At 44.4% G+C, this 27,091-nt stretch overlaps 1 protein-coding gene across 2 annotated transcripts in view; it reads left to right on the forward strand.

Moving 5' to 3' along the window:
• The window catches only part of LOC146855741 (NACHT, LRR and PYD domains-containing protein 5-like), a 376,900-nt gene that overhangs the window by 142,494 nt on the left and 207,315 nt on the right, over positions 1-27,091 (forward strand). For both annotated transcript variants that reach the window (XM_085653656.1, XM_085653657.1), the window contains exon 4: positions 16,447-16,578. In XM_085653656.1, coding sequence (XP_085509782.1) covers positions 16,447-16,578 — 132 coding nt within the window. The remainder of the gene's footprint in view (positions 1-16,446; positions 16,579-27,091) is intronic.

Here is a 27,091-nt window from a genome sequence, read left to right on the forward strand (position 1 = left end):
CTGGAGGTCTCAACGTTCTCGGTTCGATGTGGTCTCTTTCAAATCCAGTGATTACATGGATCCCGGAGCTGGTGAAGACAGCTGAAGTTGCTTATAGGATTCGGTGAGATCTCTCGCCTCTTTCATGCACATTGCAGTGCTTGTTCTTTTTGGTCTCTGAGGCTGGTTCCTGAAGGGGGTTGTGTTCCATCTGACCCTTTGGGCCTTGTGGGGACTAATGTGTTTATTGAAAGTGGCTGTGGGTGTGGGGAGTGGGCGTTGGGTAGGCTCTCTGGGCGTGGAGCAGTTCAATAAGATTTTATTAATACTCTTTATTACGATCTAGAGCTGGTATTCCAGCCATGCTAGTCTTTGGATTGTATTCATAGAGGCGGGTGTAGGGGAGTTTGTTATCAGGATGTCCTGAGCAGGGCACTCTATGGATGGGGGGAGCTTGTCAGTGGAGTAGTTGCTCACAGTGTTGCTGATGCCCATGCGGTTCTTGGGGATGGTCGTGGGGATGTGTTGTGGCAAATTACTTCGAGAATTGGGCGGCTGCTTCACTGGTTTTGGTGCATGGAGAGAGTTATGGGCTATTGTCTGAGAGTCGGTTTCCCTTGTTGCTTGATGGGAGTAGTGTCGTGTGGAGGGGAGGAGGATGCAGGGAGATGACTGTAGGGTCTCATACGGGGTGTACCTCATGTTTGTAGTAGCTAAGACGAATGTATTGTGCGAGTTGTGGGAGGAGTTGGAGGAGGAGGGGAGGGTGGTGCTGGGGGGGATAGGTTGGTGGGGTGGGTTTGGGTTGTGGGATTGTTTTGAGAGTTTTCCAGGAGGGTCGGTTGGTTTGAGGGAAGGGTTTTGCTTGAGTGGGAGTAGTGTAAATGAGTGAAGGCGTTGCATAGTGTGGGGAAGAGGGGTCAAAAGTGTCCAGGTTGTCATTGTTGGCTTGGATCAGGACTGTGCCATTTCTGTAAATGGTTGCATAGGTTGCCTTGCGTGTATGGTGGTTTGAGATTAGGAACGTTAGTTTGCTGCTGAGAGAGGTGCTAGTTGTTTTGATATGAGGAGGTGGGATCTAAGAATGGTGTTCCATTTCGCAGGGCTCTGGGTGTGGAAAATGAGATCCATTTTCTGCTGGCCTTTAGAAGAGCAGTGGTATATGTCTGCAAATAGTGTTTCTTGGTGTTGTCTTATCAGCCTGTGCTTAAAATTTCTTTTCGTTTTAGGTGAGAGATTGGGTGGGAATATGATGGAAAAGGAGTTCGGGCCATGGGGTTTTAAGCCATTCGCTGTGTAGGCATGGAGAGAAGTTAGATTGGCCGGTGTCATTTTGACTCTGTTATGTGGGTGCCTTATTGTTTTATTAAAAGCTGGGAATAGGCATTAGTGTGTGCCTTCTGAGGCAGATGCTAACTTTCTAGAGTCAACCCTTCCCCTCATCATTATTGAGTTCATCCCAGCGGGGTTAATTTTGTGGGGTGTTGCATTGAGTGTCAGACGCTTCATATGCAACGTTATATCCACTTCCCGTCGACTATTGAGCTCTTCTCGCCAGAGTTATTATCAGGGTTATCTGAGCAACTCCGTTTGCGTCCCTGTTGGCCGCCATCTTCATGTCAGGCACTATGAATTTTTCCACTGCAGGCCCGCATTTCTTCATTTTACTTGGAACCTTTGTTGCATTAACAATTAGAAGCAGTCATTGTTTCTTTCCACTCTGTAGCATAGGTCTAGAGCAGTCTGTGGCCGGTGCCTGCGCTGAAGTGCTTTGGCCACCCTCTTCATTACAAATTGGAACGATCATTGTTTTCTTGGTCTCTGTAACATCGGTATATAAAGGTGTATTGAGTGGTTGATGTCTGGCACCCTGGATGTTTTTGTTAGCGTTGGAGGCGTGAATTCTTTCAATGATTTCTATCTGTCACAGGTGTCTGTACTCCACAGATCGAGCTGCACCTCTTCGTTAATGAGGGCATTGCAGCCGGTTTGCCTGACCTCGGGGAGCCGCCATTTTGTGGTCATAAAAATTGGAGGCATTATTTATTTCAATTGAATCTCTAACTTGTGGCATATAATGGTGCTTTATGTGGCCGCTGCCTGCGCTTAGCTGATCAGGCCGCACTTCTTTGTTAGATAGGACGTTGCCGCCGGTATGCCTGTACCCGGGGAGCTGCCATTTTGGGGTCAGGCACTCAGGATGACTTTGTTAAGAATAATTCAGTTAATTCTTTTAATTGACTCTCTGTCTCGTGGCATACAATGGTGTCTTATGTGGCCACTGCCTGCGCTTAACAGATTGAGCCGCACCCCTTTGTTAGAAATGACGTTGCCGTCGGTATGCCTGGACCCGGGGAGCCACCATTTTGTGGTCAGGCACATTTGTCCCGAACCTCGCCGCCACCACGGGCCGTGCGCCGTGTGTGTCGCCACCCGTGAGGCTCCGGTGCCTCAACCCTTGTCCCCAGCATCTCCGTCACTCACTGGTGCTGTTTTCCAGTCCTGGCCATCAGCGAGTGACCGGAGTTACGAGCTGGAGGGGTCCCACACTCTGTTGATCCTGGGGTCGGTCCCGGAGTCTCTTGAGGGTCTGTGCACCTCTTCTCCGTGCATGAGAACCGCGCTGCCTGGTCAGGGCACTGCTTGGTCTCTCTTGGTGCCCGCCTTTTCCCAGACTCCAGGCTGCTCCTTGCCTTATCTGTCCCTCAGTTTGCAGCCCTCTGGGATTCTCTTGGGACCTCTATGTGAGCATGTCGGAACCGTCAATAGTGCAATTCGCTGGTCGTACCCCTGTGGTAACTCCTTGCGCCCTGGAGGCAACAAGGTGCGGATCAAGGAGCACTGCTGTTTCCTGCAGTGGACACACCCCTCGGTTCGTCACAGCCGACTGACTTTGTGCTCCCATGATTTATGGTTGACCCGTAAGTCCCTGTTGTTTCGGTTGTTTTCAGATTGTCTCGGTGTTCGTGTGGGGGGGCACAAGGATTTACACCGATTAGGGCTCCTGGCGACCTGGAGCTCCGGCTCAGAGCTCCTTCCTTTCGGCCATTTTGTCCACCTAGATATTTGAAGCCATTTTTTCGATGGATACATCACATCTGGATGTGAGGAAGGGTGCTCTTCCTGACAAGGGGTTATAGTAGCGACTTATCCCAATTGATTCAATATCCTGAATATTCTCCATAAATAGGGAAAATCTGCAATATTCAATCTACCGAATGTCTCGGCTTCCTCACTTACAGGAGGATATCATTCGCTTATAATGAGATTCGGCCCTCCCATTCCTCCCCTATCGATATCCCTCAGATCAAGGGGCCCTGTTGAACCCATGCTGCGAGTGGCTCGAAGGCGAGTGCTAACAAGATCACGGACAGCGGGCATCCCTGTCTAGTACAGGAGGGCAAAAGCCGGGAATACCGTGGCCTTGACCCCCACTCTAGCCAGTGGCTGTTCGTATAGGAGTCTGATCCATCCTATGAATTTGGGACTCATGCCTTATCTGGTCAAGGACCGCGAAGAGGTAGTTCCACTCCACGCTGTTGAATGCCATTCTGGCGTCTAGGAACAGGAGTGCTGATTGCTCTGTAGGGCATTTTTCCATCAAGTGGAGTATGCCAAACAGTCAGCGGAGATTTAATCTGGTGCCCCTATGAGGCATAAACCCCGATTGATCCGGGTATATAAGGATGGTGATTACACCGGCCAGTCGCATCGACAGGAGCTTAGCCACCACTTTAACCTCATAGTTCAGTAGTAAGATCGGTCTGTGCGACCCATATTCCACTTGTGGATTGTCTGCTTTTGGTATTACCGCTATTACCGCCGTCCTTTGGTCAGCTGGAAGTATGCCCTCTTGTGCCTGTTCAAACATGTTCACTAGGTGTTCCGCGGTTATGTCCATCGTAGTTTTATACATTTCAATAGGAAGGCCATTGGCCCTGCTGCTTTCCCTGATTGTAAGGATTGGGATGCCTATTTTATTTCTTTGACTGTTAGGTCACTCTCTAGTATCTCTCTGTCTTCCTTGGTGAGTCCAGGCAAGGAGATGTCGCACAAGAATTCCGCGCAGTCCTCTTCCGTATGCATCGATCAGGATGTGCAAATCCCTTCATAAAATCCAGTAATCCCCTCTTCTATTTCCGCTCCTGTTTCCTGATTACCTCCCTTTTCATCTACCAGACCGGGAACCCATCCCCAACTCATCCGTCTCTTGTCTAACTAGGCCAACAGCTTATTTGCCTTGTCTCCTGCATCGTAGAGTCTGTGTTGTGTGGCCAGTGCCTGCGCCCTGGCGCCGTACTCTAGCAGGTCCAGGAGTTCCTTTTGCTGCACCTTTAGAGGCTGCCTATTTGAGTTTGCCTGTGGGTCAGTTCCTGATGCCCGAGCCTCTAATTCTATCATATCTTTTTCGATGGCAAGACATTTAATGTTTTTTCTTTTTGATGGCCCTAATTTTCGCTTAGGCTCTTCCTTGAGGACTATTTGAATGCGTCCCACAAGGTCACCTTTAAGTCGACTGACCCCATGTTTTCAGTGAAATATTGTTCTGGCTTTCTCTCATGCTCTCCCTGAAGACTTTGTCCCTGCAAAACCATGGGCTTACTTGTTGCAGTAATGTGTAGTCTCTTACTGGGCCGGATAGTTTTGCTTCCACTGGCGAGTGATCGGATACTCCGCGAGCCACATGTGTGGCATCTAAAGTCTCCCCAGTTCGGGGGCCTGCATAATAAGATAGTCAAGCCCAGCGAGGCTTCCTGTCGCGGCTGATAAGTGGGTGTATTGCTTCACCGCTGGGTGCTGGTGTCTCAAGATGTGGCCCAATCCCATTACCTCAAGGAATTTCCCTAACTAGCCGGTCTGCCTTATGGTATTTGTCCCAGTGGAACCCTTACCCGCTGCATCTAAGTCTGATGATATGATGTCATTCATGTCTCCTCTCATGACCAATCTGCCCTCTAGCAATTGCAACAACAAAGGGCCTAGCTCCTCAAGTGTGGTGGTCTGTAAACCGGTGGGGAGTACACTGAACACAAATTAAGTCATTTCCCTTGCCACGTTCCGCTCACCACTGTGTATCCCCCGAGCGGATCTGTCCATATCTCACTCTGGATAAAGAGAAATGCCTTTCTAGCTAGGGCTCCCACACCCCTGGAGCCAGAGGTATACCCCGCATGTGCTATCAATGTGTAGCCATACCTATCAAGGGCTTGACAGTAATTGCCTTTAAGGTGTTTCCTGTAGGAAAACCACATCTGGAGCGTGCCTTTTAACAAATTGTAAAACCGTTGCCCTTTTTAATTTACAGTTGATCCCATTGACGTTCCAGGACCATATCTTCAATAAGGACTGTGTGTTTTTTTGGCTCGACATCGCGGAGTGTGCTCTGAATCAGTGCCCTGTGTTGGGATGGGCCTTATCTTAACTGCAGACTTTCGCTCGCTCCCATTGCTTTCCCTTGGAATTCCGTACCTAACTGTTAACTTTCCCCTCAACATCCCACCCAGCCCCTCCCTGCAAAACTGCTATTAAGGTTGTGGAAACCCCAACTCTCTAACCCGCAGAGCACCTGTCACCCCTGAATTTGGATAAAAATTCTAACTAAGAAATTGGGGGGTGCTCAGTCCAACCAGACCCAGGTCCGCAACTTTATTCTGTTCCGTCTCTCCCAAACCCTTATAGTTCATTTGCCTCTATGAGTCTCATGGATTTAGCCTCGACCGGTTGCTCCGGTCGGGCAGTCTGGATGTCTCAGTGTTCTGCCTGCAGCGCAGAATTGCCTCTGGGAGGCAAAGTCAGATCCCTTCTGTCTTACCTTCACCCTCGTCTCACCGCTTATTTATCTTGCGCCGCCTCTGCCCCAGGCGGACCAGCGTGTCTTGGTGATGCAGACCGCTGTTCTCTTCCTGCTCCGGTCTCTCCACCACCCTTGGTGTGCCCCCTCTCCGTTTTCTGTTCCTGTCCTCTGTCCCGGCCGACTGTGCGCCAGCCCTACAACCACACTCATGCTTCCTCCGGAGTCGTGAAATGCCATGTCTTACCCTCGGCTATTACTGGTAATCAGGCCGGAAAGAGCATCATATATTTCATATTTCTGGCTCTCAGTTCTTTTTTCACTGGCTCAAAACCTCTTCTTTTTCGCTGTACTTGTTGGGTATAGTCTGGAAAGAACCTTATCAAGGTGTTTTCATATGGCAAATCACCTTTCGCTCTTGCCACTTGCAGTATCGCATATCTGTTGTGATGGTTAAATATTCTGGCAATAATTGTATGTGGTAGGACCCCGGGACGTGGAGGCGGCACCAGCGCCCTGTGCGCCCTCTCGACAGAGAAAAACTTGGAGAGGCGCGGGGCTGCATCTCATTGACTATCAGATCGATGAACAGGTCAACACTGGGCTCCTCTGCCCCTCCCGGCACCACCACGATCCGTATGTTGTTCCTTCTTGCTCATCCCTCCTGGTCCTCAAGCCGTGCGGCCATGTGAGTGGCCTGTTGCGTAAATGTGTGCACTTGTTCCTCGAGATGCTTTGTCTTTGACTGGAGCTGGGATATCTGGGTCTCGGCTATGGACACCTTCTCATTCAATTTGGACAGGTCCACCCTGATCAGTGACCTCAATGGACACCAAATCTATTTTTGGTTCAAAGGACCCCTTAACGTCTTGGATCGCCGCCATTATTGTGGCCAGCGAGGGCTCGGCCACCCCTTCGTCATCCTCGTCATTCATAGCGGGCTTCATGATGGCATAATTGTAGATTTTGTTGGACTGGACGGGGCAAGCTCGCCTAGGCTTCCCCATTCTTCCCTTTCCTTCCTAATCTGCCGCCAGGTTCGTGTGTGGTTAAACTACAACTCCTCCACTTGAAACTCCATGCAACGGGGCCCCCGCACTGGTTCTCTCTGTGGGCCTTCCTTGTCCGTCGATACCTCCCTAGTCTTAGCTATGGGCTGTTCCACAGCCCAGTGCCCCAGTCCAGTCCACCATTTGTTGGTTCCAATGCAAGGCGATATATAAGCGGGGGGGCCACCCCACAAGGAGGTGGATGGAGGGGTTCCCCCTTGTTAGCTGGGTTATTGGGCTACTGCCCAGTTTTACTTGGTACACCCCTTTTGGCAGTCTCCTGGGTGACCCTCACCTAGGCCTGCCGTTTTGGCCGTTGCAAGTTAAGATCACTTGACTCTGTTCCTGAGCGGCAGGCTCCATTCTGTGTCCAGTCTATGCGGCCTTCAGCTTACTGAGAGGGGAGGCCTTCCCCGCACCGACTCTCACCACCTGGGCCCGGTTGAAATCCTGTGCGATCTGCACGTCTGCGCCACTCTTCTTCATGCGTTCCTCTGGGGTTAGACAGGTGATGATTGCTTGCATTCAGGTACATATACAGCTGTCTCATTAAGGTCATGCAGACAGTAGAGTTCAGGTCACCTGGCCGCAGAGATTCACACTGAAGTGATTTCTCTCTTTTTTTATGCTTACAGTCTGCTTACTTGCCTTCCCATCTCCCTCTCCCCCTCTGCTGCCACCATTAACCACCTCCCAACAAAAAACATGACAGTTGCATTAGGATGCAATCTGGGAGTGATTTAAGTGATTTGGGGGGACGTAAAAACATGTATGTGTGCAGACATGTATGTGTTCAGAGGTGGATGCATTCAGCCAGGGAACTGATCTCTAAACACAAAATGAACTCTCTGTGGTCAAATTTTATTCACTAGCAGCAGCAAGGGTGCCACATTTCATTCCGCATAGGGCACTATCCTGTAAAAGGCTGACCCTGTTCTCGAGGGAGGGTAGGTAAGTTCTTATATAAGATGTCAGAGTATGACAGAATACCTTCAATGTTTTATAGTGGAAGGGGTGAATCCATGTGACAAAGAACAAGGCACCTGGCAGGTATGATTTTATATTTTTAGGAGTAACATCATGGGCTGAGGGTGACAGCACATCACTGATAGAACACATACTTCCTGTGCTGTGAAGTACATGTACAAATAGTATCAAGCACAGTGTTACATGTGTCATATGTATATGCGCAATCGTGATCCTTGAGCTTTCAGTGCCTGAAGTAGCAGAAGGTGTGCCTTTTCACAAAGCTTGCCACTTGAACTGGCTTGGAAGTAAGAAAACTGACACATTGTCAGTTGGGGTACAGTAAAATTCACAGTAAAAATGACTACATAGCAAAGTTCTCTAATGAGGAACGTAGGCCTTTGTATGACTTGCTTGAACTACACAAGTGGAGTCAGAAAGTTATGCTGAAACCTTACGAGACAATCTGCAAATAACCTTTTGCCCATATTGTGTATCTCAATACCGGATTAATTAAGCGCATTAGTGATATGGATTCTGCTCCTGGAACTTACTTCTTTTGACCGTACCAAACCCTTGCACACTGTTTAATGTGCCTTACTTAATCTATGTTCAATTCCAAATAATAAAATGAATATCATGTAACTGATTATGGATTAACAGGTAGATATCCTATCTGCCAGAAACATGGTGAGGCAATGATTAAGGCCCTGATCTAAAAATAGCAATCCCTGAAAAGTTTAAAATCATTTGTTTCGACTTCCTGTATCACAAGGTGGTGATCTTAGCAATCATCACTAAAAACTGTTTTTCTATTTTAATATTTCTAGGTGTCATTTGTGAAGCTGCAGAAACCTTGACTGGGGTTATCACTATTTCCCACTGTTAGAAATGGGGGTCTCTAGTTGTCAGGTTGTTACCCTGTCCAAGTAGGGACCCTTCTTCCTAGTCAGGATAGGGGGGATACACTACTGAAATAACCCCTGCTCATCCCCTCGGCACCTTTGCACGAGCAGTCAGGCTTATCTCAGAGGCAGTGTGTAAAGCACATAACGAACAGTAATACAGTGAAAACACTATAAAAGGACACCACACCAGTTTAAAAAACATTTCCAATATTGTATCTGTTCAAACAAAACCAAACACAATAAAAATCCAGTATACAGTTCTCAGACATTTCAATAATCAAAAATAGACTTCAAATACAGCTGTCACGGAGTCGTGAACAACTCTAAACAGTTCTGGCTGACCGCGGCGTCGCAGGTCAGTAATGGTGTCTGGAAGTCCCACAAAACAGTACCTTTAGAAATGCAAGGCATCTGTGACCTCTCGTTGTACTCCAAAGAGCCGGCGTCGGCAAGCATCGGTTCCAGAAGTCGGTTCTGTTGCTGAAGCGCTGTTGTCGGCTGACGAACTGGAGTTGATGGCACCGTCATCAGTAGGCAAGGCTGTGGTGCGGGATGAGGGTGGTGAGTTGTGTGACTTAGGAGTGTTGCCCTTGAACCACGGTACAACCAGCTGCTTCAATGTCGACAGGGAGCTTCGACGACAAGGATAAAAGGGAGGCATCATAAAGTGAGGCGGTGAGACGTGCGGTGGCCACAGGTCACGGTGTAAGCAGCGGCTTGGTGGCGTTGTCATTGGTGAGACCAGGTTTGCGGTGAGAAGTGCCGCGGTGCCCTCTGCGGTACATTTAGGACACAGAGCCGGCGTCAGATTGCTTTTTCTTCTGGTGCAGCACAGAACACATGGCTCCCAGTGCTGAGAGCAGATGAATTTTAAGTTTTTGCTGTTCCTGAGACTTCTTGAAGGGGGAAAGCTCTACCTCAAGCCCTTGGAGAAACTTACATAAAAAAGTTGCAGAAAGTTCAGTCCGTCCTTTCACTGCTCAAGGCAAAAGCAGCCACTGCAGGCCAACACAGCAAAGCACACAGCAAAGTGGTAGTTCCTCCTTATAGCTTCTCCAGCTCTTCTTCTTAGCAGTCTTCTTGGTCGAAAAGAGTTCTAAAGTCCTGGGGTCTGGTACCCAATATTTATACCACATTTCACTTTGTTCTCTTGTGGCAGAGAGTAACTGTGCTCAGTCCAAACCAGTTCTGTCCTTTCTGGTGCAGCTTCCTGGCAGGAGGTGGAGACAGCATAGCTCAAGGCTGACAAGGTTCATTCAGGTGCAAGGAAATCTCCTTCGACTACACTAAATACAGACCAGGTCTATTCAGCCCAGCCATGACTCATCCAGGAAAGGCAGGACAGGCCTCGACACCCCCCCCCCCCCCCAGTGGCTGTCTGAAGAGAATGCACATCTCCAACCCCTGTCACTCCAAAGCCAATCCACAACCCAACAGAGGCACACAAGATGGCTAAGCAAGAAAATACCCACTTTCTAGAAGTGGTATTTTCAAACACACAATATAAAAATCACCTTCACTAAAAGATGCATTTGTATATTCTGAGTTCAGGCATAATAAACATCTTTCCATCTTGTCCCCATGGGAAGTTTTACTTGCAAGATTTTACAAAGTATTCCCCATTCTATCCTATGGGACAGATAGCCTTTCAATAGTGAAAAACAAGAAGGTGTGCAGAGACACTAAGCCAGCAAAAACAAAGTCAAAACCAGGAGGTCAGAAAGCAAACGACTGGGGAAACACACCAAAAGATGCCAGGTCTCACACCCACTTCTTATATTACCCTCTTGGTCCTTACATTGATTTTGTTAGGAGCACTGTTAGCTTGCCTTCACTATTCGTTCTTCATGCATCCTACATTTCTTTGGTTAGGGACCTAAACCTTTGGATCAATGATCCTACATGGTCAGAAGCATCCACTTTTATGTCTGACTTGACATTGCAGCAGCCACCAGTCCTGAAGTGATCAGAAAATAGTTTTTGTGTGTATGATGTGATTAAAAAAAGAGGTTTCAGGAGTATTACAGAAAGGAACTATGGCTCTGCCCATATGAGGTTCCCATTAGTACAGCTTTTGATTTGACCAAATGTGTCGCCTTCCACCAAAAGTGTGCTTGCCCTCCAAATAGCTATGCTTATTTGTTTATCTTGTTGCGTAAGCCAGGGCTCTTTATCAAGTTAAGCTATTGTGTTATGGTGGAGAATGCCCTTTAGGTCATGCACATGCCACTGGGGATAGCCTGGCAGCAGCAGAGAATGGAGGAGGGCACTCAGGAAGAATGTTTGCTGAAAACACTTTACTACCCATTAACTCTACCATTCACTGGACTCTAAAACCCCCTTACTATGCCTTAAGTCTACATTTCCCTGAACCCTACAACATCCTTACTACCCCTTAAAGCTTACTTAGGGACTCTTCCTGCTGAAAGCAGGTGGAACCTAAACATGAAATAGTGGGAAAAATCAGCAAATTAATTTCTGATTCCCCCAGTAATTCCTTATTGTAAGGAGATCTTCAGTGTCTCACGTGTGGTCCCTGTTATTTCCATTGCCTCTTCTCTTCCTGCTGTTATTGATCCTGCCTGGTATGTGTAACTTTGGGGAGGAGTTACCAGTGATATGTTTTCGGAAACGTTTCCTGAGCGTTGGGCTTGCTACACCCTTGGTCAGACTTGGTTAACCTATCAGCTTGAGACAGATAACCCGGTGGACTGTAACTTGCCTTACATCTTTACATTACTTGAGGTAGGTTCGTTCTTGGCAATGATCAATCCTGTGAGACTCATAGGACTATTTGTTGTTAGTAGGTTGCGACTATAAAACCAAACAGAAAAAAATATTACCTAATAAACAGAATATTGGAAACATTTGCAACATATCAGTATTTTAGAGTTTCCCTGCATTTGTTCCTAAACTCCTCCTTCTTACCTCAAACCAAATTATCTTAGCACCAAAATGAGTCAGTATGAGTTTCTTAGGTGGTCTTGCCTTTCACCCCCATAACTTAATGGAACAACAGAGGAACTGTTTTGTATGAAGAGAGCTGTTGTTTCTCTCTGTGGAACCGCTATGGTGTCCCGGCAAGCCAATAAGGGATGTCTAGTGATTGGGAGGTGCCTGCTGGTGCCCATTGAAAAGGTGATTACAGCTTCAGTCTGCGCAAACTCAATCTCTCGGGCTCCCTGGAAGTGAGAAGATTCCTCCCTCTCTAACACTTGTCTGTATTCATCTTAAGTTCTCTTTTCAGATTGTTTTGAAAAGAACATAGCCCTTTAAGAATGTTATCAAAAAACAAATCAACATATTAATTGTATTATTAAATGTTTAAAAATAGCAAATCAACATGCACCATCACCTACCTCTGTTTTTATGAAACATTATTGACTGAATTACATGTATAAAAAATTGCTGAACTATCACAATTAACTAACATTAACCAATATATGTATGCTAACAATACTAAATGCAATATGAGTTTATAATGGAAAAAGGTGCACTCAAATCAATCAATAAATAAAATGCAATGAGGGGTACATAAGCAGGAAAAATTTGAGGATTAGATCAGTGGGTGATATCAGAGTTGTCATTTGTGTCGAGAAACACTGAGAAGCCGAGAAGAACTTTTTAGGGCATCAGTGGAAGCATTTTTAAAACTCTGATGAAATCCATTCTACTGCTTATATGTACAGTGGAGCTGTGCTGCATTGCCATTTGGGAGAAATGTGCATCACACCACCAATGGAAGCATTAACAGAATGTTGGCTTTCTTGCAGTTATACAACAATTCATTAATAGCGTTACCACAACCAATAATCCTGACATTACAGCAAATTTAAAGATACATTTGCAAACATTGTTTTAATCTATTTTTGGGCAACTATTTGTGTAAATTTAGCACCAAAAGCTTTTTGCTTGTGCCCTGCTACTACAGTACAATGCAGTACAGTACAATGCAGTACAATGCAGTACTTATCTCTAAATGCAAATACAGAGTTAAATGAACTGAAAACCACTTTTCACACATTTCACTTTATTTTTACAGCTTCCCACATACTCTAAATGAGTGACCCAAAAGTGATATGTCTGTGAATGACAAAATATACCAAATATTAGTTCATGACTGTTCTAAATGTATTAGACTAATGGTCTATTTGTGTAAGGTGAACTCCGTTGTTTAGGTCTGGCTTTACAGTGCAGCTATTCTGGAAGTCTGATTTTAATCAATTCTTTAAACTATGCATAGAGTAGGCTTTTGATTGGCTCCTCTCAGAGGACTATTACTCTCCCACCTCATGCTATCAGCTGAAAAAGCGCCATTCCTCCTTCCAGGAAGTGCTTCCATTGGAATGCATGAGTGACTTTTCTATTTCTGAAAAATAAACTCCACTGTGTTGTTTGCCACGTTCAGTTTTTTCTACTATATATATTCTACACATAAGCAAGAGAAATACCACCATTTTCTCGCAAAGCAATATCCATAGTGATGCAGATTAATTTTATAATTGGATAGCCAGGGTATTAGAACACGTTTCCTCACTGAAAGAAATATCAATTTAAAAGCACGGGGCAGATTTACAAGCCCCTTGCACCACCAGTGCGTCACTTTTTGTGATGCACCGGCAGCGCAATTCTCTGCCCCATATTTACAAAGACAGGAAAAGCCACCATGCATGACTTTTCCTGTCCTTGTAAATACGGCCCCTTTACACGCAGCACTTTGCGTGAAAGGGGCATTCCATGGGTGTTGCTGTGGGTGTTCCCACGCAACACTCATGGAACCAGACACATTTTCAGATTTACGAGGATTGGTAAACCTGGAAATGAGTCAGAATACTAAGCCACTGTAGGAGTGGCGTAGCAAGGTGCAACGAGGAGAAATGATTTCATTTCTCCTCGTTTTTCATCTTTAAAAGCGTGCTGCATTCTACAGCACACATTATAAGAGGAAAGTGTCTGCAGTGATGGTTTTTGTGCAGGAAGGTGCCCCTTTCTGCACAAAAACAATCTCCCCATGACGCAGGCATCCTTGCACCATGGTGGAAGAGTGCCTGCGCCGGCACATGGCGGCTGTATGTGCGCCAGCGCAGGGGAGAGCACAGGAATGCAACATATTCATGTAAATATGTTGCATTCCTGTGCTTTGAAAGTGCTGCTGCGCGGCGCAGCCAAAGGGCTTGGGGTGCCGTGCTGCAGCACTTTCTTGTAGATCTGCCACCTCATCATTCAATCTTGCATAAAGGTTGAATGCATATGATATTCCAAATATACCTATATAGCTAAACAGACCTATCTTTAAAAAAAATTCAAAATATAAAAAGAGGTATTAAAATCACATGAACTGACTATTATATGAAACCCAGTGCTACCAAAACTACAAGAAAAATATTTTGCATTGTCAAGAAATAAACCAGTCGCGCTTGTGAGATCCAACTATAAACCACAATCTGAGAACTTCTGCACCAAAATTATTTGATTACACCCAAAACACCAACCCAGGTTCTGTTAAAGCTTCCCACAAATTATGAGTAAGAGCTGAATAGCGTCAATCTAATGTCACACATTTGTGATTTTTTAGGACATGTGAATAACAGTTATTCAATGTGCATGCATCTATTGAAAGCAGCCTTTTGCAATAGCACTGTTTGAAACTTAACACTTGCATATGTGCCTTTACAAACAGACAATTGTTGATGTCAACAAAACATATATGGCTTGAATTGCCACATCTCCTGCTGTTTAGCCAGAATTGGGCAAATGAGATCTACACAAGCCTGAATCATCCACTTTTTTAGTTGATTTGAGTGTCAAAGTAACACTCACTCTCTTTCAAGGTTAGTAAATCTGGCATTTGACGGCCACACGGTTGGGGAAAGCAATATCTTTGCCCCTGCAGGACAGTTTAAATTTCTACTATTGCTCCCAGCTGCAGGGAGTATTAATAAAGGGTAGGGGAGGCTAGGCACCTTCAAGATAGTTTTCTTTTTCTTTATTCCCTTAAAGTACTCCGAAGGTGGACTAGCATCCTCAGAGAGATTGATTTACCAGCTTAAATGAGCACATCTGTGTCCCCTCATCACTCTCTCCCATACTGTCTCTTTACTATGTCTCTACTCACAGAAGATAGACTAAAGGGCAGGTCCACGTAATATATTGACAGTTATAAGCATCCAGAGTAAATTGGAAGAATAAAACATTGTATGAATAATGCTGTTCAGAATTTGGGGAAGTAAAACATGAATGGAGGGTATGAGGTAGGATCCAGGTTGGTCCACTCTCAAAGCTATGCCACATGTCTGACCTTCTTCCTCGAAAGGCGCTTGAAACGACAGACCCTGTTAAAGATAAAGAACTGTTCCAGAGCTCACCCTCTTAGTCCATTGGATCCTGAAGATCTCAGAATGGGATGCATACACCTCCTAAAATGGTGTCTTCAAGCAGGGATTTGATTGTTCCAAAAGGTCGCTCTGGACGAGTGCAGCATGATGTGGAAAGGGCCTTATTAGAAAGGGCATGGTCAGTGGGGGATTGCTGGGGCACGGATATTTAAACATCCTTTAGAGCAGTTGTGGCCATGGTTACTTCTCACTTTCCTGCAATTACTTTACTTAATTATTAGAACAGTCTCTCATTACTAACAGAAGTGGGCCAACTCTCCATCTAACAGGGAGAGCTGAGACAGAGCCAAGCCAAGGGACAGCTCTGGCTCTAAGAGGCATGCACGAGATGAGCCTTGAAAATGCTTGACATGGAAATCATGCAACAAAGATCATATTAGAAAATGATGATGTGTCTGTAAACTTTTTAGAAACTGGATTTCTTTATCACGAAGAAGCGTTTCACCTTACATCACATTATATCTCTGCATTGAGAAATATTTATTAAAAGTGATTCCTGTCCCCCCCAATGACAATGCTATTAGTGAACTAAGATGCAAGTCTGTTGTTATGTGTACCCTATATGTGGCCTAGATTCTTATTGTAGCTGTAGCAACACCACAGTCTATTACATCAAACACCAGAGAAGTTTTTTTACAGCGCACATACTGAAGGCATGTATTTGAAAGTGCTCGGATATGTGATCTTGAACAAAAATGAGGCTCAGTGAACTAAATTACTTGCATAGGATCACACACCTTGTTCATCCAGGGAAGCCAGGATTAATCCAATATTTTCAAGTTTCATACTGTGCAATTCAGCCAGAAACGGGTATCTCTGTGTGATGCCAAAGGTCAATGCTTTGTTCTTTATTCTTGGAGGACGAACTTAGATGTTTGAAAAAGGCAGAATCCACATTTTATTTTTGGAAGTTTTACAAAGTGTGAACCTTGCTCAAGGACATAAGTGCACTTCACAACAAACACAGATAGTTTACACTTTTTTCATCACAGGGCGGTTTGCTGGGTATCACAGGATGCTAATCAGAGGCCGGGATTCGAGCCTGGCTCCCATGTTAAATGTCGGCATCTGTAGTTGCCAGGCCACATCACATCCTGTGAAAACTCTGTTCGTTTTGGGCTTGACTTTCAAAGAGGACTTCGAGTTGAGCTAGAGCCAGGTCTACGGCTCAAGCCGAGCTTGAGCTTTTAGTGGCTCACCACTTCTAATTACTAACTGTCAGTGTTTGGTGGCAGACTGTATAGATTATTTCCCACAGATTTCTGAACTCATGTGTAGCCAATCACCAAATAGTTTGTCATTTGGTTATAAGACAGATAAAATGCAATCTACTAAAATTATATTATCTGCCTTTTCAGATGTAACAGAAGAGCCCAATGCAAGCAGCACATGGTATATTCTTACGGTCATTTTTGCATCACTGCTAGTAGCAATACCAATAGCTATTTTTTCAGCAAGACGAATGGGAACAGAGTCTACAACTGAAGGAGGTAAAGTACCATTGAATGGAACATGCGAACTTTTGCTTGCACTGCAATCAGACTTTAGAGTCAATTTAGATGCCATTAAAATGTAAGTTTTTAAAGTCCAAGCAGAGCCAGGAAATGAAAGTGGCATTCAAACACTCCTGTCCTCGGGTCTTTCATCAGAGACCCGCAGCCAAAGCAACAAGGGGCCATGTGTGCTATTTACTGGTCATAAAATACTGGTCCCAATTTGCTCTCAGTATTTTTGCGATAAGTAAAGAGTTGTAAGAACCTACCTATGTAGAAATGGATCACTGACATAGTATTGATCACCACAGTATTGTAATACAGAAATATTGTGATTACAAATATATAATATTCCTATACCTATAATGGTAAGCACAAAAATATCGAAAAAATATTGTTTCATGCTAATATTGTTAAAAAACATACAAAAATATTGTTTTTGATATATATATATATATATATCCAAACACTCCGTTGCAGTGATATGAAAAAACGACAACGCTTCACGGGCTCCCAAATGCTTCAAGGCAGAGTTTATTCAGCAAACAACTCTACGCGTTTCGGAAACAAACTTTTCCTTGTTCACGAGTATTGAGACACAGTGAAAAAAACAATAACTATAACTCGCCCGCCCGCAATCCACTGCTCATGACGTCAAATATTACATCACTCATGACATGGTCAGTGGCATCACTCATGACATCCCTGATGGCATCATCCTTGTGATAGAGTGGCGGTCGCGCGAGTTATAGTTATCTGAACTAACTATAACGGTGGAATTTCAATGTTTTTTTACGAGTGAAATGTCCATCTAACTATAACATGTGTGAAACCTATGGTTTTTAAGTGAATTTGCAAGGTTTTTTAAATGCTAATTCCTAACTATAACGTGTGTGAAACCTATGTTTTTTTAAGTGAATTTGTAAGGTTTTTTAAATGCTAAGTTATGTATGTATTATTATATTTGTTATATATTTATTTTACAATAAACTACCTATGTATATAGTTATAGATTGACTGTATCCTGTAATATGGAATGGCTCGTTTAAAATGTTTTTTTTTTAAAGGTTTTTCACCGTGCGCGCATCCCGCGGTTTAAAAAAAAATACATATATTTTTTTTTTACATCCTTCGTAGTCCTTCAGGGACCCCCTGACAAAGGCTAGGGGGTCAGGAACTCTCTACCCTGCCCCCTTTTCACATTCTCCACCTTTCTTTTTCACTGTCACACACAAAACACACAAAATGGCGGCCGACACTTCCTGATTTCGACCGATTCGAATGTTGACTGACATGTAACCACCAATCAGAATTACGCTTGCGTACGTTAATGTGCGCGCACGGTGCGCGCACGTTGTGCGCTTATAGATATTTATGTACTTTTAACTGCAATTTTATCAGGAACTACTGAACAGATTGACACCATATATGCAAAAGGCACATGCCTGACCTGAGGACTACCTCTTTGCCAAATTTCAAGTAATTCTGTTCAGCCGTTCGGGCTGTACCTTCGACTAAAGGTCCTATGGGAAAATGCATGGGGAAAATGCGTTTTGGGACCCCGCTTTTTTCTCAGCCCCCGCTTGACGAATCACCCCGAAACTTTCAGGGTAGGAGCTGAGCGGAGCGCCCCATTAGTTTTGAAAATTTCGCGAGGATTCGTCAACCGGCGCCAAAGTTATTCAAAATAGAATTTTCAGATTTCCTATGGAAACTCGGTCCTAACTATAACTATCTACTGGCGACCGCCAGTAGATAATAGACATATATATATATATATATATATATATATATATATATATATATATATATATATATATATATATATATATATACAAGGTGCATGGATGTGCACAAGGTGCTCTTTTACACTGTGGCTTGTGCTGCGCCCCTTTTCCTGCTGCTGTGTTAGAGAGCACTTTTCTGACCACCAGCATGGCAGTCAAATCGCAATTGGGCAGTCGTACCACTGCCTGCCTGCCGGGAGGTCTCCTGACCGCCGTGATAGCGGGTGGTGGTCCGACTGGCCACTATCAAAATAGGCCCCTTAATAATTAACTTCCCACCCCATATCCCTACACGCCCAGCAGCCTGCACCTAATATAACTACAACATATAATTATTACACAATTTACATAATTAATAATCAATTCAATAATTACTAATTTATTGTTAATTAATTATTACTTAATTAGCTTCCCATTCTATACTCCTACAAACCCAACATATAACTAACAAATATATTCATTACACAATTTACATAATTGATGAATAAAGCAGTTTTACTGGTTATTTCTATTCATACACAAGCCAACGATGTCTGAAGAGACAATGAGAATGTCTCAAGTCAGCTCTCGGCTGTAGTGTGAAGTGTGATGTTGCAAACTGGTAGCAGTGAGCTCCTGATCCATGGTGTAGTTCTTTCCCCGCAGGTCTGCCCTAAGGAGCTAACCTGTGCCCCCTGGGGCACACGATCTACACGTGTTACTCTCACAGGTTTCATCTAGTTTGTGACTAATGCTGTAGAATTCATTGCTCTCTATTTAGAGATTGACACAGGGGGGCCCGGTAGCAGCCCCCCCCTTTCCTGCTCCAGCTGACAGAGCCGGGGGGTTGGGGTGGCGTTGTGATGCCAGTGTCATGGCTTTAAGTGCAACTGATGATTTCACCCTTAATACTTTAGGAACAAGCGGGTTGGGTGGCTGCGTCTTCAGACGCTCTGAGCTCAGACAAATCAGATGTATTTGTCATGATTACACATGCAAGGCAGCTTTACACATTAGTTCTAATTCGAGGGCTGTCACTTTACTTTAATAGTGATTATACAAAAGCCCCCCCAGCTCTGCGAGCATCTCGTGGGCCCTCCTGATGTTCATTAATTCCCATCAATTATATACACCATGACCTTTGTGGCATTAGAACGGTCGCAGTTTATTCACATCATACGTTAGTACACACTTGTCATGATGGCATTGGTCATCAACATGCTCATTTTTGCTTATCTTGGATTACAACGTAAGCCATTTTATAACAGGTTATACAGTATACCTCCAATACTTTATTCCATTCCAATGACCATAATTTGTCTAATCCTGCAATGCATCAACCTTACAGTCATGATGTCTCTTCCAGGTTGTCATAAATTGCTTCCAACTGCTGTGGCAGCTCTACTTCTGTCACTTGGTACAGCAGGTCAGAGCTTCGAGGTTAGAACTTGTAACCAAATGTGTGGCGTTCGTGGCCCTGTGCCCATGCTTGGGCTGCAAATGCATTGTTTGCCCCGCACTGACCATTTTACCTTATGTCTCAAGTATCTGTGCCGTGAGGCATCCCAAGGACCTTGTCAGGGCACTTGCCTCCAGAGACCCTGCCGTAAGGTATCCCAAGGACCTTTTTTGGGTGAGTGCACTTGTCTCAAAAGTCCCTGCTGTTAAGACATCTCAAGGACCTTGTTCGGGCAATTGCCCTTTTACGTCCTTATGTGAAGATATTTATTGTTAAACCTTGTGACTCCCGCCACTCTGGATTTGGTTAACTGACCACTGACAGCTCCCCTCAGGCCCACAAGAAAGTTAATTCTAGTGCCTGTACGATGTTCTGGAGGACCTATCGCTCCCTGCCAGGTAGCTGAACCTTTTCATCTGTGTACCCCCAGGGACACCCCGGAGGAAGGGTTCTCTGACTTCAGCTTTTTTCCTGCGCCGTCTCATCCATCCAAATGGTGAGGCCCATGCCAACCCCCCCTTGCAAGGGTCTAATCTGAAGCTCTGATTATTAATGTATATAGGCTTGTTACCAAGGTTAATTTCTGGCTATGACTTGACCCTTGATGCACCCCCTTGGAAATACTGTTCTCCTAATGTAATATGTCTCACGATTCAGCCCAGGTGGCTGCTATCTGAAGATGCCCTGGTCTACCTCTGTTCCCTTTATTCATTGTTTGTGACCTAGCCTACCCTTCGCATCCACCCTTCTATTCCTTCTCGAGAAGAGAGTCCCTCAACATGTCCAGCCTGTGCTCCTGGTCCTCAGATTGCGTTGTGTACCGTACCTTTGGTCCCACATACACCTAGAATTTGTTTTTTTAATTATTTTTTGTTAGTTTTATATAGCGCGAACTAGTGCTTTACATGAGCACCAGTTTTGTTACAGATGGACACATTAATTTTTGTTAGGCACCGGGAGATTAAGTGACTTGCCCAGAATCACAGGATGTTGAGCGTCATTGCCGAGACTCAAACCTGGTTCCCCTGCTTCGAGGGTGACTGCTTCAGCCGTAAGGCTACATCCTCTCACCTGACTTTGCCATTAACTATAACTCCTCGCCCGATGGGTTCTAATATCCCAGCTCCTATTGTTGATTGGATCCCCCAGCACCTTTTAGGGAATCTTGATCCCACCCCCAGTATGCATTTGTGATTCTGAGTGGGGTTGCTCTCTGCGAATGACCACAGTTTGTCTCTATCTTATCGGCATTGTGTGTAGCCTAGCTCACTTTCAGTATCACTGAAGTCATGATTAGCTTATGCCAGCACCAGCAAGCTTTTTTACTGGCGCTTGACTGCCGGTATGACTGGGCGCCGGTTTTCAGCCATCCTACTCTTCCAAAAAAACAATGTAACCTCTAAGTGGTTTTGCACTATTCTGGGATTGAACCGAATGTCCCACCTACGTCCCTTAACCTACAGACCATCGTTCAGTAATATTGATCAACTAGTACCGGGCTGGAGGTCATTTGTCTGGTTCCAGCTACCGTATTGTGGCTCCTCTCAACATATTTTTAAAGACTGGGAACACTTCCCGTCCTACCCAATACCTCCTGGTTTGCCTGTCTCTCTTCCATGCCCGCTCCTAGCTTACTATGCTATATTGTTTCGTGACTTATGAATTGTAATTAACAACAAGGAAACAGGATAAACACTCAACTAACTCTTTAACCATCATGTGCTCTGCATCAATGCCCCTCCCTCCTCATAGAGAGCCCTTTACCCGCCTGTGGTACTGAATTTGAGGTAGCGCTGGCACCAGTCAATACTCTGGTCTCTCTCCAGTAGGATCGTTCCTAACCGGCTTCACCTGTCCTCTTTCTTGGTGCCTGGGAGAGCCGGTTGCCAAATTCTTTTGTGTTTCGATCTCCTATGATATTATTCGCAGTGCTACTAGACATCACCCTCTGGAACCACAGCCCACAGCTAACACCACATGCCGTCCAGCTGCGTACGACTCTTATGAAAGTACTCTGTCTAAAGTGTTAGGACCAGCTAGGGCCTGGTCCTGCAATAAAATAGAACCTTCCTAGATGATCCAGAGCACGAATGTTCCTCATTTACCAGTAGGTAAGTTTGACACTTATCACGGCTGGTTGTGTGGGTGCTTACCAATTGTGCGACTGCCTGTACCAGTGCTAGCTGAAAGGCAACTTTAGTACTAATGGGAAAGAAAGCTCCCTTGCTAGGGTAACCCCTTGGGGGACTAAGTTAAAGCTCCTGGCCCTAGCGCTGGGCATATCTATGCCCGGCATTCGGCTGATTCCCCCTGTGCCAGTCCTACCCAGCGTCAATCCCCAGTCAGCCAGTATATAGTTACGCATCACATGCTTGATAGGTGGCTAATACAAAGCCACTAATAGCGATCCTTCAGACACAGGTTAGATAACAATTGTGGCTCACGCTGGCGCATTCATTAGAAACCATGTCAGGATGCCCGCACAAATGCTCTTCTGAGCAGTGGTGACATACTATTGCACTGGTGTAATTGACACTGCGGGCTAATGGGCATTTTTTGTGTCATTTATATAACCAGCTTGACCGGCAAGTCCTGGAGTCCTCTCCTTCCAATGACTCCCTTCTAACTCTTGCCACCAGTGGTGGGACTCGAACCCTTGCCTCAGACAAGCAGTGTCGCCTTTATGGGCGCACTTGTGACCCCGCCCTTCCTCCTTGATTGAGTCCTTTGACCCCAAACTGCTCTTATCATTCGCTGAACCTTTTCCTTTTTTGGTGCACTCTCGCGCCCTGCTGCTGCCTTACCTTTTGTTTGCTGCCGACAGGGGGGATAGCCGACTTCTCTCTAGGGTCAGCTGCGACTCCCATTCGGTGGTAAGTCCCTTCATTCGGTTCAAATAGCCAGGAACACCATCTGGTTACTGCTGACAGATGTGGCTGGTTACATTTACTATTTCATGTTTTTTTAGCTAGGATACTTTTTGTTCCAACTTTCACTAAAATGAAGATATTTAAAAACAGAGTTTTTTATTCTGTAGAGCCATAATTAATCTTTGTTTTCAGTGCTTTGATGTTGATAACAGGAGCTCACAAACACTAAGGGGCTTATTTATGAGCCCTTTGCGCCGCCATTGCATCAGTATTTGTGGCGCACCGGTGGCGTAAAAAATGTGCCCCGTTGCGCCCTTATTTCAAAGTGACACATCTAAGCAGATGCGTCACTTTGTAAAGCCCTGGGCTTCATTATACCCGAGTCAGGTATAATGTATGCAGGGTGGGGGTTCCCCCGCAAAAAGCCTCATGAAAGTGGCGCAGTAAAATCTATCCGATTTCACTGCGCCACTTCTAGAACACCACTGCGCCTAAATCTTACGCCTGCCTCAGAGCAGGCATAAGACTGATGCAGACGCATTTAACATGGGACTTGCCCATGTGTAAAACCCATTGCTGGAGTTGCGTCACTTTTGTGACACACTCCAGCAATGCGTCATTACTGCGCCTACAGATATGTCAGAAATACGGACGTATCTGTAACTCCTTGCAACATTAAGCGCCATACAGTAAATATTTTAGAACAAAAAGTTGTTTGGGCGTGCATTATGAATAACTGCATTCAACAAACCACTTTAACAACTAGAATGGTTGGGTGTCTTTATTCCACCTTTCATTTTTTCATTTGTTTATATAGTACATTAACCATTTAAGTCATGTCATAGAGAAGAACAATAATTTTTAGTGACATTCAACACAACATCAAGAAATAACAGCACAATTGACGTTCGATGGATAAATAACCAATAAAATGACAAAACATTACAAAAACTGACAAAAGAAACGATAGAACAGTCCTAAATTTGACAATGAAACAATGGCGGCACAACTTGTTTACATTTTCACATTCCACAGCTAGCCAATGCAACAATTCCACCAGGCGAATTGCCTTGTTTGTACACTGTATTAATCAGTAGAATGATGGTGGTTACAGCTAGCTGGGGTGGGTCGACGCGTTCCAGAACCCTACTTTTCTTTTTGGGTTCTCCTCAGGACCAGGACAGGTCAAACACTAACATTTTGTGAAATGAAAAAAAATTGTATCAGCTGGGTGTCCCTGTATTCAAATTTCCCACGAATTTATGGCAAAAATATTACATCTATTCTTACCATTCAGGGGTGTTGATTCCCAGTGCTGTTTAGCAATTAATGGCACGGGAAGCAGCGTAGTGTGGGAAAAAATCTAAAAAGTAGAGAGAAGTTGGAGCATTTACCAAACTGTGAATCCAACATCTCTAAAGTTGGTGCACTCTATTATAACGTGTGTTGAGCAATTGCTCATAATTCTAATCAACACCAAAATTAGTGTGTAACTTGCCGTTTGTTTGTAATGAGAAGTGTCAAACGATGATTCCGTTGATTAATTTTTGCTAAACGTTGTGTGGGATAGTGGTTGAAGGACAGCCTATAAGATATAAATGGAGAACACGTGCTATGGTTTAACTGTTAAGATCATAAGGCAAATGCACACGGTGTTTCAAAAGTGAAAAGGACATACCTCACTTTAGTTGATTTTAACGTGGGCGACGCCCTCATCTATTTCTTAAAATATTTGTGATCTACTAAGTTTCCGAATTTCAATACACAAGGTGGGGCACTGTACACACATTCTGTCAGTGGCACCTGAATGATAGAAAGGATTACATATATTCATGCGTCTGTTCTTATCTAGTGTCACAGATCTTTTTAGACGAATAGGCATCATCAAAGCGGGGTTAATAACGCACTGGATTCTTGCTGATCGTTAACGTGTTACCCAGCTGGGGACGTGTTTGTGTGTTGTTTCTAAAAAACAAAAAGGTGAAGCTGCGTGTAAGCACCATGGGCCTAACACAATTGAAGGAATCTGCGTGCTGCTACGCGTGTGTTAGCAAAAAGAACTTGCCTGATTTTTAACTGAAGCTACCTAACAGCGTCCCTCACCGGCCTCTCATTGGCGGCAGCTCCACAAGGCAGAAGTAAATGCCGTTTGATGTCGTGTTGAATGTCACTAAAAAGTATTGTTCTTCTCTATGACATGACTTAAATGATTAATGTACTATATAAAAAAATGAAAATAATTAAAGGTGGAATAAAGACACCCAACCACTCTAGTTTTTAAAGTGGTTTGTTGAATGCAGTAATTCATAATGCACGCCCAAACAACGTTTTGTTCTAAACTATTGTTGTGGCCTAGTTTGGGTGGTATTATAGGGTCAACCCCCCATATTAAAAAAAAAAAGTAAATATGGCGCATTCATGGTGTCCTAAGGAGGGCTCACTGAAAAATGTTGCATCATTGTTGTCACACAGCGATGCAACATTTTTAATGAATGAGGCCCTAAGGGCCTCATTTTTTGAGGTTTTGCCATAGGGCAGTGCCGCAGGCCTTCCTGCAGCACTGCCCTACGGCAAAAGAAAATGGCAGGAATGACCCATATCTATCAGATATGGGGCATTTCTGTCCTTTTCCCCTGCGCTGGTGCACAATTGTCTGCACTGCGCCAAAACAGGCACATTTTCACCATGATGCAAGGGTGCCTACGTTGCAGGGATGATCATTTTTGGTCAGTAAGGGAAACCTTCCTGCACAAAAACAATCACAAGAGCCCTTTTCCACTTTCTATGTATGCTGCACAATATCGAGCAGGCTCCTGCGCCACGGAATGTCACAAAAAGTGACTTTCCAACAGCACAAGGGGCCTCATAAATGAGGCCCTAAATCTCCCTATGGCCCTCATGTTGCCCAATTTGCAACCTCTCCAGCCGCAGAGTGCCACCCTTAGAAGTACACCAGGGCACAGCAGCGCAGGAGAGTAGCGCCTAGCTCTTTGAACTTCGAGAAGCGCTAGAGAGGAAAGAGGCAAAGTCGCTGAAGCAGAACAGCATTACCAGGGAAGGGCAGGTGCTGCGGGCATGTTGCATTCTAATATAATATGTATATGTCAGTGCGATCTAATGAGGAAGACGAGGAAGCAGAAGGCGGGGAGGGTGACAGAAGGTGTGTGGAACTGTTTTAAAAAAAATTCCATCTGCAAAATACAGTGAGTTGATATCATTGCTGATAGACAAACCCTAAAGCCAATGGCTTAAGTCAGTTGAGGTCCGGTAGCCAATGGCTGTGAGAGGCTGCCCAAAAACCCCTTTCTGTATCTGCATCTCTGTGTGTATATGTATGTTATGTGTTAGGTGCATGGTGTGTACGCCAATGCTTTCTGGAGACGTGATATGGTTCGAGATGAATACCTGCGTGTACGCAATTGCAGAGGTGTTTTTGTGGTTCATTCACTTAATCACCATTTTGCACATCTGTCCTCTGTTGTTTGAAAAGCTTTATTACCAAAAATCCAAGAACAATAACAAGTTACAAACAAATATTGCTTTTTAAATTGGAGTGAAGGAAACAAAATATATCACAGTGAAATTGCGGAAACTTGAAAGGATAAGTGATAAAGTGCATCAACTGCAATAAAATGTTACTATCAAAAAGGAAAAAGTTCTTTCTTGCAAACAGCATTTTATATTATATTTTAGAAAATGAACGAGAAAAGAAAGTAAAAGTAAGGATGAAGATATGGGTTAAGATGTGCAATTCTAATCTGCAATGCTGAAAATACCATGCTGCCAGCACTAGGTAAAACCCCACAAATTCTTAGAAATAACACATGACATTGAAGTAAAATTGTCTTAAACCATAAAGTGTTATAGCAGTTCCAGGACCACAGCGTTAAATGTAAGGAACTTCCAGTTGTATTAAAGAAAGCTATGAATAAAAAGCATAAAGAATAAAACGCTAGCAAAGGGAAAGTGTGTCATTTTTAATGGCAAGCTATGTGGAAGTTTTGTTAAATCCAATCTGCAATAATGGCAAAGGCCCATTCCACTACGTTTGGCATGAACTATTCTCAGCATTTTTAGATCTGGCCGAAAGACATCATTAACTGTCTTGCCAGCCTCAGGGTTTCCCAAATATCATGATAGAAATGCATACATATAGAGCGTGGCATCCCTCTTTATTCATTGGACTCAAATTATGCTGCTTTATTTATTTATTTATAAAGTTTTAAATAGCGCGAACTTGACCCTAGAGGGTATCAGAGCGCTTTACGTGTTCACGGTAGAGATTCACCGCTGAACACACTATACGCCAATGGGTAAGGCCACTTCAGCCATTGGCTGCTTTCCCTTTGAGTGACTGAGTGTTGCTTGTGCACGTGTTTACTCACCTTAAAAACACCCCTCCAAAAATATAGAAA

The sequence above is a fragment of the Triturus cristatus genome, chromosome 4_1 (assembly GCF_964204655.1).
Source record: "Triturus cristatus chromosome 4_1, aTriCri1.1, whole genome shotgun sequence".
Lineage (NCBI taxonomy): Eukaryota > Metazoa > Chordata > Amphibia > Caudata > Salamandridae > Triturus > Triturus cristatus.